This window comes from Scleropages formosus, chromosome 1 (genome assembly GCF_900964775.1).
Source record: "Scleropages formosus chromosome 1, fSclFor1.1, whole genome shotgun sequence".
In the NCBI taxonomy this organism is placed as follows: domain Eukaryota; kingdom Metazoa; phylum Chordata; class Actinopteri; order Osteoglossiformes; family Osteoglossidae; genus Scleropages; species Scleropages formosus.
The window spans coordinates 17099220-17111289 of NC_041806.1; the positions used below are offsets into that span (position 1 = coordinate 17099220).

The 12070-nt window shown below is 46.0% G+C and overlaps 1 protein-coding gene across 1 annotated transcript in view; it reads right to left on the bottom strand.

Moving 5' to 3' along the window:
- Window positions 1–12070, bottom strand: part of carmil3 (capping protein regulator and myosin 1 linker 3) — a 50530-nt gene that overhangs the window by 24723 nt on the left and 13737 nt on the right. The window contains exons 5-17 of the mRNA XM_018758199.2: window positions 11646–11767; window positions 10819–10913; window positions 10026–10096; window positions 9033–9106; window positions 7327–7402; window positions 6421–6509; window positions 6000–6094; window positions 5521–5607; window positions 3491–3600; window positions 2446–2523; window positions 2130–2206; window positions 810–914; window positions 191–260 (exon numbers count right to left, since the gene is read on the bottom strand). Of these exons, the coding sequence (XP_018613715.2) occupies window positions 191–260; window positions 810–914; window positions 2130–2206; window positions 2446–2523; window positions 3491–3600; window positions 5521–5607; window positions 6000–6094; window positions 6421–6509; window positions 7327–7402; window positions 9033–9106; window positions 10026–10096; window positions 10819–10913; window positions 11646–11767 (1149 nt within the window). The remainder of the gene's footprint in view (window positions 1–190; window positions 261–809; window positions 915–2129; window positions 2207–2445; window positions 2524–3490; window positions 3601–5520; window positions 5608–5999; window positions 6095–6420; window positions 6510–7326; window positions 7403–9032; window positions 9107–10025; window positions 10097–10818; window positions 10914–11645; window positions 11768–12070) is intronic.

A 12070-nucleotide genomic window follows, 5' to 3' on the forward strand; every position in this document is an offset into this window, starting at 1 on the left:
CTTATAGGCTGCTGGAAATTCTGATTTTAACTCAGGCTCACAACACTGAAAGCCTAAACTGGGCTGCAAGTCATCTGACCTGGTGTTTCATGTGTAAATTAGGAGCTACTTAAAATGCATTCTTTAAAAGCGGCAGTGCTCTGCCCTCCCAGGACCTTCATGTGCACTAATCAGGATGGAAGAGTGATACCTCACAGCCACTGATGTCCAAATGTAGATCGTTAATGTGAGGGTTTGAAGAGAGCCCGATGAAGAGAGTTCTATGGAGAATGTGAGACCAACGCAAAAAGAAAAACAGAATCAGATGTCCAACAGACAGACACAAAAAGAGGTAGCGAGGGAAACAGCGAGAGAGAGAGAGAGAGAGAGAGAGCCATAATTACTAGTTTTATTTTGCACTCCTTCATATCAGTGTACAGCATGTGCTGCATACACTCTTTCTTAAAATTAAAAAGATCCAGCAATGTGCGGATTAGGCAGCATTGCACTGAAAATGCGGTCACTTTCCACGGCTTTGCTGAAAAAAATTCAGAAAGTCACATTTCACTGACCATAGTCATTACTGAACCTCCAAATTTATTTAAAGCACAGTGGGAAATTGTAAAAGGAAATGAAAATTTAACTCTACATGATTAAAAGTAATGAGGGGTCAGTCCTGAATTGGTCGTTCTTACACAACTGATGGATAAATACTGAGAAAACATCCCCTTGGGGTTGAGGAGTGGTGCTATTCACAAGCCAAGCTGCACTAGCTAGAATTGCGCATCACCATGTCATGAAGGAGGTGAGTCTCAGCGGGAAGGGCTTACCTCAGAGCATCCGCCGGGAGCTTTATACCAGCAAGGCTGACATGAGAGAGGCTGAAGGCTGAACTGAAGAACTGGCGGAACAGGGGCATGGTCTCTCTCATTTTCCTAATGAGAGGGATCCACAAGGACAAGAGAACAGCAGGACACGTTAGTCTCCGGATAACCCCAATCCACAGTTGCTGGTGACTGTTTGTAAGAGTGCTACTATGAGACTCGGAGTTCTGGACATGATAAAAAATAAATGGTAATAATATTTTCTCCAAATGGATCCAGATCTCAGGGACACATGTGAGGCATTTATAAATTAGCTGAATATATAGAGATGAGTTTGGTTCAGAAGGGAGGCAGTCACACGGAAAGGCCATAGACCCAGAGAGTGTTACTGCCCAGATTCTGTTTGCTGGGAACACAGTGATGACTAAAACTAAGGCTGAATCACTTAAAGCTCAACAACTCAAAACCAACCATAACTAAAATATGTGTTATCATTCGCATTTGTCTCAGGCGCCGAGCGGTCTTGCGCACGGACCAACGCGTGTGGCTTGTCAGCCTCGGGACCACAGACTCGTCCGGCGAATGAGGAAAAGCTTCCCGCTGCGACTGCTGAGAAAACAGCAAACAAATACAAAGCAAAGTGGAACACCATTGATCTTTAAATAGAAAGTGCACAGAGGCAGCTGTCAGAGACGCCAAGCTGAGACAGATCCTCCAGCGTGAGATGAAACCATGATGAAAGACTGATGCCACCGCCTTCAGGGGCCCAGTGGGGGTATGTCTTCGACAATCCAGCACATATTATTCTAATTAATGAGAACTAATTACCATTAAATTTACCACTTACACTATTATGTAGATATCAACGGTAATGCCATTGCCTGGATCTCGGATGAAACTGTTTTACACGGAAATCATTAGGAGCTGACAGTACCAGGAGTTACTGGGTGTGGACACGGAGAGAAGAAAAGGAAGCAAGATGTGTGGTTTGTGGCAGGAGGATGATGGTTTGTCTGGGGGGGAGGCAAACAAAAATTGTTTTCGTCCAGAGATCCTACATGTCTCACTGCTATCTGCTCAAACAGACTCTTGTCCCTGTTCCGTGTGAAACCCTCTGCATCAGGAGCTCTTTCTGCACAATGCCCTGCAATGCCTAAGATGCTCATTTGCATCCAAATTTGAGTGGTAAGAGATGGAGATAGCGTGAGGGATAAATACAGTGGAAGAGTGAGGGGGGGAACCAGGAGACCAGTTCTCCCTGAAAAAGGCAACTTTGGCAAAAATCAGACACAGCAGCTGATTGCCGGGGGGTCGGCTGGGACTCACTTGTGGGAGAAGGAATTCCTGGACAGGTTCAGGTAGGACAGGTCAGCGCAGCAGCCCCTGAGCAGTGCTCCGAATAACTAAAAGGGGAAAGAAAAGGAGAGAGCAAATTTTGTACTGTGACACCAACTGATGATGTTGAATTTGCATCTGGGAGGGGGGGGAATTTTCATCCTACAAATGAAAGCATACATTTTACTTGAGGAGCCATGAAAGTAATTATAATGAAGCCATTAGGAATTTCACTGCAAGTGCGAGAAACAGTGCAGCACATCAAGTAGGAGCACCCACTCAGTGGATTTAGGACCTGCAGACTCACCGAGTCCACAGCGCAGTCCGTGCCAGACAGGTCCAAATGGACGAGACAGTTGGGCTGGGCCAGGAACAGGTACAGGTTCTTCGGGGACATAAGCGGATGGGGGAAGGCCGTCGGTGGAGGCAACACAGAGCCCAGTGTGTACGGGGAAGGGAGACATAGCCGGAAGGAGTGTGAGAACCAGAGGGAAATGTCATCTGCCAAAGCTGACAGGGAGCCAAATGGCAGCGTGACATTAAGACCGTTGTGCACCGAGACCGAGAGGATCATTTTTTAGAGCACCGAGCACAAAAAAACCCCATATCAAGATTAAAAACAGACTTCACAGACGCTGATGAATATGTATTTGAACTCCACGGGAACTTGACCGAACAAGTTTCTGGAGACTCGCATCAAAGTTCAGTCCAACTAGATCAAAACTAAGAACATTTTACGCAACAAAGACCGAGACTCTTACTGGGTCTGCAGCGTGTGTGACAGGCGAAGGAGTATTTTTGAACTAATCATCGGAGCTCAGATCAAACTGAGCTGAAACGCTAAACGGCACACTGTGCCATGCCCATCACTGTGTAACAACCCCTCTCAGCATTTTGGCACTGGCCTTTTGAGCATGTATGACATCTTGGAGATAGTAGCAGCACATTGAAGACCTAGACTTCACTTTAGATGGTTGCTGGTAGTACTACACCACGAAACAGTAGTACTTGAAAACATTAAGAGAATATCCAGCTGTGCAGAGACGCGACACTCACTCCGGGAAGAAGCATTTGGTGAAGAAAACGAGAGGACTGTCATGAGCTTCCAACTCATGCTGGGTACTTCTGAGCAGAAAGCTACTCGACTGCCGTGGTTTCTGAAGCAGGGCACTCTTAAATAATGCATGCTGTTTGCTGGTAAACACTAAGTGGGAAATGTCTGTGGTGCATTGTGGAAGGTATCCCTGATGTTTACTTTGTGGTGTGGAGGGTATCTGGGTAATGTTGGTGCTCGAGGCACAAAGCGACGAGAAGCGCTGTGCCCGTGTGGGGTGACCGTTCAGTGTGCTGACCGTGGCGTCCTCTCCAGAAAGCACCCCAGGGTTCTTGCTCAGGTCCAGGTGGAGCAGAGAGTTGGAGTAGTCATCGCTGGAGCAGAGGGCCTGGGACAGCGACATGACGCCTGAGACAGATAAGGGAGGGGTTGAAAGTTGGAGATGTCACTTCTTATTTCCTTTGTTTGTTTGTGTGAGGCACACACAGCTGCTGTAGCAGAACCACCTGCATTGCGTGATCTGCCCATGACTCTGCTGCTCTGTTCAACAGAAGTGGCTCAGTTTGTCGCACAGGACAGATAACACTATGTAGAGCTTGGTGGGAAACAAATACAGATTCATGTACATATGTGTAAACAGGCATATAAAGGATGTGGACAGATGGAAGTGCCATCATGTCAAGTTTAATCCATAGTGACCACATGGGGTTTCCAAGGCAGGGGAGTAACACAGGAGGTTTGCCAGGGCCTTCTTCCATGCTTGTCTGAGGGCTACAAACACAGGGCGAGACATCCGAACACCCAACAAGCACCTAAGGAAGTGCGAGACACTGGCTTTACCTACTGTGCCACTGTGTCTCCCTTTGGAAATTTACAGAATATAATAAATATGCAACACAGAACAGACACTAATGATACACACAGACCATACACACGTATTTATGCATCACGAGTATCGGTTCTCAGTTTCGGGTTTGATTTCAGAAATGATACACATTTCCTCTGGCACAAACTGAAATTTTTGTTCAAAACACTTGCCTGGAGATGAGCCGAAAGTAAATCCAGCTCAGTAAATTCAAGTACATTTCAGGTTTTTAGTCATAGTGCTTTATGTAGCTCAGTGTAAGTAATACGTACTAATAAAGCAACAAGAAATACCAATAAACCAATACACTGGAAACAAACAGCATTAATCTATGTAGACATTTTGCTGTGCAATGTTCAACTTTTTTATACTTTTAAAAATACATCTGTCTGCTGCTTTGGAGACACAAGTTAATTTGTCATGCAAAGGACACATTATCGAATTTCAGTCTGAACAGTCATACTGCATGTTCGTTTCAGTGCTATTTTTAATTTTGGGCTCATGCCTCAGCAGCACAAAGGTGCGCTGGCCAGGAAAACACAGCTAACTGGATTAAGCGTGATCATGTTGAGAAGGGCAACGCACAAGGATAATGCTGAGAGACGGGGGGTGGAAACAGGGTAAAATTCCTCATAATCACCGCTGATGTAACGCTGTTTACTAAGCTTTCATTAACATGCTCACACCTGGCAGTACTTGCTACTCATCTGCATAGTCTGTGTATCTATAACAGCCAGTTACATTGAATTTATGCATTTCTATTATTATGTAAATCTTCCCGTAAACACTGTTGTCGTGTCAGCACAACCTGCTATGAAGCTCAGTCAGAAATATGCCACCCTGCTCACATCGACGCCCTCTGTGTTTATATTTCCGCTGGTCTGAGTACTAATGTCCTTCTGTTTATGCAGCTATTGGGATCAGTGTTTAGAGCATCAGTGTTTAATGTTCTGTGTCATTGCCAAACACAGTGTGTGGGCCACGTGTGTAAAAGTGCTCCCACATGGCCAGCCAAAAGATGTGTGTGTGTGTGTGTGTGTGTGCGTGTGTGTGTGTGTGTGTGTGGGTGGAGCGGAGGCCCCAGCAGGCACAAGATGGCGATAAGATGTGATTTTGCACTGCTGAGTGTACAGTACTAACACCTGTCTGAGTTTTTCAGATGGAATTGCTTTGTGCAACTCAAAAAGCACAACAAAAAACAACAGCACAAAGTAGGGCAGGGACAGTGTAAAGGGCTGCGGAAAATTTAAACGCGGCGCAGTAAGAATAAATCAAACTGATTGGGTAAAATAACACTTTAACTCCTCTGGGCTCTAACACGCCATAAAACACAAGGTCTGCGCTGAGTTCCTCGGCCATTTATTGCACACTTATTCGGGGCTGTTGGACAGGAGGCCGAGGGCTTCCATCACTGCCACTGGGGGGCGACTCGAGCCTGTTGAGATGCAGCGAGTGGTACACACCCTTGGAGGAGAGCGACGTCTTGGAGAGGTTCAGAAGGCGGAGGCCTTTGCTAAGACGACACACTTGCTGGATGAGATTGGAGACACCTTTAGAAAACAGACACCAGGCTGAAAGTCAATGGATTGGAGATGTTCACACACACATGCGCGCGCATAGAAACACACAAACGCACACGCAACTATAAACAGACACCACACACAGAAAGACCAGTTGTCCCAAGTGGAGGTATGGCGAATAATGCACACACACACACACACACACACACACACACACACACACACACACACACACACACACACACAACACATTCAGAGATACCAAGAGACCGCTGTCTTAGATTAAGGGGTCATTACATGCAGTGGGGTTAGCGGTTGACCCCAGCCATTGCACGGTACATACACCAACAGGCAGAGACGGAAAGAAGGCCACGCAGGCCGGGTGTGACATGAAGGTGCTCAGCTGGAGACCTCGGTCGTACCTTGGTTGTCCAGGGTGTTGTGCGCCAGGTTCAGAGAGTGGATGACTGAAGCGGGATTCTCGGACAACGCAACTGCCATTTTCTGAGGAAAATCCCTACAAAGGAGGAGACACAGACGGAGACGCACAGATGTACAGGCACACACACGCGCACACACACACACACACACACACACACACACACACCAGAAGGTACACGCATACACACACACACAAAGACATACAGGCATTGACACGCAGACATGCAAACACAGTTACGATCAAAGAAATGCATACGTGGGTCACAGCAGTTGTGTTACATGTTAGAAATGAGAGCGTGTTTCTTTTAACAATGGGGTTTTCTTTGCTTTAAGAAGCGCAGTATCGGCAAGGAGGTGCGGCAGAAGAGAGGAAGCCGAGGAGCCAGGGGGAGAGGGACTCACGCTTTGAGGCCCACGTTCTCTAGAGTAATCTCCTCCAGGCTGCTGGACTTGCTGAGGGTGTGGAGGACCTGCTCAGTCACCTCCGAGCCCTGGGGGGATCGTTTGGTGAGGGGGCAAATTAGCGTCAACGATCATTTGCCAAGACACAGAGTTACCGTGCTAAAGGACAACTAGTGTGGACAACCTCTCTGGAGCAGCACTTAACAGTGAGGGTGCAGTTACTGTGTAGAAAAGAGTTACTGTTAAATACTACGAGTTACTGTGTGTTACTGCAAGTGACGTGTTGTTACTATGTGGGAAAGAGCAGATATTGTGAGAGACTACAAGTTACTCTGAGTTAAGTTACTGTGTGACGTGTTAATACAGTGCTGCATGAAAGTGTGGAAACTCTGTCCCTTATTTTTACCACTAAATGACTATTTGATGAGGATCAGTCTTTCTCATGTGACACAATAGGTGTATAATGACCAATTCCATGTGCTGCTTTAGAGGAAATCATGTGTAGTAGAAACACACAAGTAGTGCAGATGCAAAAATAAGAGAGGCCCAAGCTGCAGTGGTGAAACCAAGTAGGTTAAATCGAATGAGGGGTGTAAATTCTAAGTTTATTTTAAGATTTAGATCTTATATGTTTAATATTTTACAGAGCAATAATGACCATCCCAACAAGGTTCACATACTTTCATGCAGCAATATACGTGGAAAAGATTAGATACTGTGAGTTTCTACATGCCTCGTGGTCGACAGTGTGACACTGACACCATGACATGGTTGCCGTTCTCAGGCCTTATGGTTTCATGTGTGATACCGTTGTTAGGTGGTGACGCTATGGGATAGTTGACGCGCTGAGCACTTGGGTGGTCACTGTGCGTCAGTGGTGTGAAAGATTGCGACGGGGATAGTTACTATACGCAGGTCTTTGCAGTACAGCTTCGTGAACCAAGTGTTATAGGCAATGGAGGCCACAATCACAGCCAGGTCCCTAAAAACACATACACACACACACACACACACACACCAGCACTCGTTAAGACAAAGGGATTATGAGGTGATCCAGCACAACAGACAAGCTCCAAGGCAGTTGAAGGTTGATACTGGACCATGTATAAGGTAATCCAGAGGATACTCATTCACCCTGGATGGTCCTTTACTCAGAACCCAACCATACACACTCTCTGGTTCCACAAACTGGTACATTTAGTGGCAACGGGGTAAACGTGGAGTAAAAGAGGTAAAAAGCAAAGACATTATACATATGCTTGATGTCCCAGCTAGACTTTGAGGTTCTCTGCATAGATTTGTCTTGACTGAGTGTAAAGGACTTTGTGGCTGTAGGCAAGGAGTCAGGGGAGAACGGCAGAAAGTCTCTTCAGAAGGACAACGACGTTTCAACTCATCTAAAGATAACGTTTGCAGAAGTCTTTCGCTTGCAGACTGACTACGCAACATCCGAAACGCGTCTATTTTCTGCGTTCTGTGAGGCTGTGGCGGTGCTTTCAGATGTGCGTCGCCCACAGGAGACCCACACCCCACCCTACCCCACCCCACCTGACCCGCCCTCCAGTGATGAAAGGTACGCCCGTAACATCCACAGGAAGTGTTTCCTGTGACAGATTCACTTCAGCTACTAAGGTGGCACCTCAGTCAACACTCACTGGTGACCAAACACTCCCCTGTATGCTAAAGAGTGTTACGCTTCACACTTTGATCCTTGATCTCCAAAATCGCCAGCGTTGTGTGTGAAATGACACCAAACTACACCAAGGATGTGTCTTGCACTGAGCTGCCCTAGGGTCTGGCTCTATCACTTAGTGGGCTACACAGGAAGTCGTGGCTTCCTCCGCTGGAGCAAGAACAGCCACAACTCTGCACTTGACTCGCTTTACATTGCTCACAGGGGACTGTGGTGTGTACCAGGCCCCCAAGGAGGTTTCCTGGGGTCCCAGTGGACCACATGAACCCAATTCAGGGCATAGTCACTACAGCCTTAGACTGAACCTCCTGTGACCCCACCGCTGGAACCAGAACCTTGTTAGAAACGGCGCGGTTGAATCAAGTTGATGCCGCTTCTAAGTCTCCAGTCCAAACACACACTGACAGGTGAAGCGTAGCACACCTTTCACGTAGGCCTTACACACAGGTGCAATGCAAATTTCAAATAAGTCCCCTCATTGGTTCTATTCAGGACAGTACGTTTTGGGTCTTACTTATGTCTGTTTTAAAGATGCACTTCTTGGGCTGCTTGATATTTATTATATTTAACAGCAAACGTCCGTCACAAGGCACCTCAAGCAGGACTCGAACCCCAGACCCGCTAAAGAGCAGGACCCAGCCAAACCTGCTGCGCCACCGTGCCCCCCAATAAGTTACTTACCCTCTAGATATAAAAAAAAAAAAAAAGTCCAGCTGGATGATAAATACCCTAGCAATTAAAAATTGTTTTAGAGAAAAGTGTCAGCTACATCAGCATAATTACCTTTCCTGATTTTGTTTTATGATGTAAAGATAGTTATCGGGCTAAGAACAATAATTTGACTTCTCTGTGTATCTCCAAAACCACAGGCATTAACAAAGGTGATTAAATATATTTTTACATTTTTTCTCTTACTGACCTGCTCTCCAGATGGCTAAAGTCCAACAAATTAAACTCTCTGTTGTCTTGGGAATGATAGATGGTGTCCACATCCTATTAAAGAGATTGTAAGAATGATAAGAAAACAAATTTTGTTACTTCTGAACATTATGCAGAAGACGGATTTATACAGTCCTCAGACAGTGAGTGGACCCCACAGAAATATATTAAAAAATAACATTTTGATACACTAGACTGTCAGGTCATTCCAATATCCGGTCAGCCAACATCTGCTCATGGGCAGATGGACTGTACATTGAGAATGCAGCAGAAAAAAGTGAATACGTTACATTATGTTGGCACTGGAAAGTAGGCACGTTAATGCATTCCATTAATACATCACTTGAGAGTTAATACACTACAGTGGAAAGATGCCACAGCAGGTAATGCGGCTACTTCACACGGCCTGGGCTGTTTGGGTGAAGGTTTGAATCCAGCTTCGTCTATGCAGAGTCTGCACGTTGTGCATGTGTGTGGTTCTTGTGAGTGCTCTGGTTTCCCCTCCAACTCTTAGCCAGGAAACCGGTTAATAAAAGCAAGTGAGACAGGAAAGGTGAATGTGAGTACAATACGTTATCTTTACACTGGAAAAGAGCTGATATAGTGTATTGAGAGTGCAGTGAAAAAAGGGAATATGCTGCACTGCATTTTTTTCATAGTACTGGAACAGAGAGGGTTAATGTAATATGTCCATTCAAGTGGGCAGGCTAATACAGTATGTTAACAGTGAACTGCAAATAGAGGGTTTTCAATACATTAATATGGTATATTGCCATGGAACTGGACAGGGGATGGTAAACACAGAAACCCCCTGGCACTACAGAACACACACACACACACACACACACACACACACACACACACACACACTGCAGTGAGACAGAGGGTGTGTCTGCTGCTCTGGCAGCCAACTGCCTGGCAAGACAGATGGACTTGGACACACTCAGCGTCCCGCTCGGCCAACAGCTCTTACCCACTGCACTTCCTCCTTGCAGCCGATCCCGTTGTAGTCGCACAGCGCGGAGTAGGTCTCCGAGAAGCCGCCTGAGATGGATTAGATGAAAGAACGGCAGTGGGGGGGGGGGGGGGGAGGAGACCAAAGAGACAGGAAGAGAGTGGCTCAGAGGCAGAATTCCTGATCAGAAAGCCAGGCCATCCTTCCTCTGCCCCCTCCAGCATACCTCTGTTCTGAACCCCTCTTTCCTGAGCACATTATGAATGTCCAGGCCACATTCTATAGCAACATTCTCCTAGCAAACATCTGCTGTGCTGGACCACTTCTAGTTTCCTGAAGGTGCCAAGGCTCCAGCACATGACCTCTGCATCAGAAATTTACTTTACTATTTAATGGGTTTCTCCAAAGCAACTTACAATGTTATGCTACCAGATCAATTTAGGGTAAGTACCTTGCTCAAGGGTACTATAGCTGGCAGGGGAATTTGAACCTGTGCCCTCTGCATCCAAAGGGAGCAGCTCTAACCACTACACTATCAGGTGCCTGAACATTTGTGTGTGATTGCACAACTCAGATGGTTTGAGCCTCGGTTACACTTCTGACTCTTTAAAAGGCAAAAACTGTTCATCTGTAGTTCAGTGAGGTCCTCTGTACTTTGCTGTCCTGCTCCACTGTGTCTCTGTGCATCTATGTCTCTCTCTGTCCATCTCTTGGACTCCTGCATGTGTCTGTTTTGAGGCCTCCTGCTGCAGGTTACAGTGTGAGGTCAGACCGGAATGGGGCTTCCTATCTCCCCGTCTAGAAGTCTCACCGCAAGCCCTCTGAGTCTCCACGGAGGTTTCAGAGTTCGGGGAGAACTTCCGGTTGCCGTCTGCCAGGTCCCCTTGAGACACACAGATGGAGGGACTGAGACACAGAGAGGGACATGGGGAGAGAATTTTTTATGTAAGAAAAACACTTTAGATATTGAAATAAAGTGATTTTTCAACAAGTTGTGTACCACTGTGCAATTCTTCAAAAATAATATTGTGATGCACTGGACTGCAACTCTGTGATGGACAGGCGTCCTGTCCAGGGTGTAACCCCCATCCTTGTGCCCAATGATCCTGGGATAGGCTCCGTACCACCGCAACCCTGATAAGGACAAGCGGTCAATGAGAGTGAGTGAGGGAATGCACTGGGCCGTCAAGATACGGTCATGTGAGGTTCGCTCACGATCGCATGACCTGTAACTTCATTCTAGCAACTTCTTCTATCATTTTCACATCAGAGAATCAGTGATAACATGCGTCAAGAAAATCTTCATTTATTTCCAGCCGCATTTTTTTCAGAACTCTAAAGGATTCATGGGTGAGAAACTCACAGCTGGTCTTACATAGAACAAAAGTGATTCGAAGATACGTGGTACTCCACGGTATAACAGCCCCATCCTGCCTCCTGCTTACATTTTAAATAAGGAGACACCTCCAAAGTGGGCTCAGTCTACTTTAGTCACACTGCCAGAGTGTCTTTTACACTATTTACAGCAGTTCGTCCAACAAAGACCAGCACAGGATATTGCAAGGTGACTTGACAGGTGACGAAATATGTTCATGGCTACATGCCTAACAGAGGCGGTGCTGAGACCCCAGGACTCACGCGAACATGGAGTTGTTGAAGATTCGAGATAGGGCGAAGCTGATATAGGACACCATGTGATCCAGATGGTCTTGTGACTGCAGCCTAACGCAGTATGTTGACTTGTCCGTCTCTATGATCACCTGCGTATATTGAACAGCGTTGTGTGCGTGAGTCAGAAAGAATGAAATATTAATACATAAATGAAACTAAACCATGCATATGATATTAGGTGAAATTAAATTACATGCACATACACACAGCAGTGCACACATACACAGATGCACAGCGCAATAAATCATTCTAATTACACTCCAGGGAAACTCAAAGAAATAAGGTGTATAATGAAAGTTTTGGCACCTTTTCTTAAAGATGACTGAACTGTAAAAAATAAAGGCTTTTGTTTTATGGAGCTACTTCCATAACACCTATTTTAGAGCATTTAT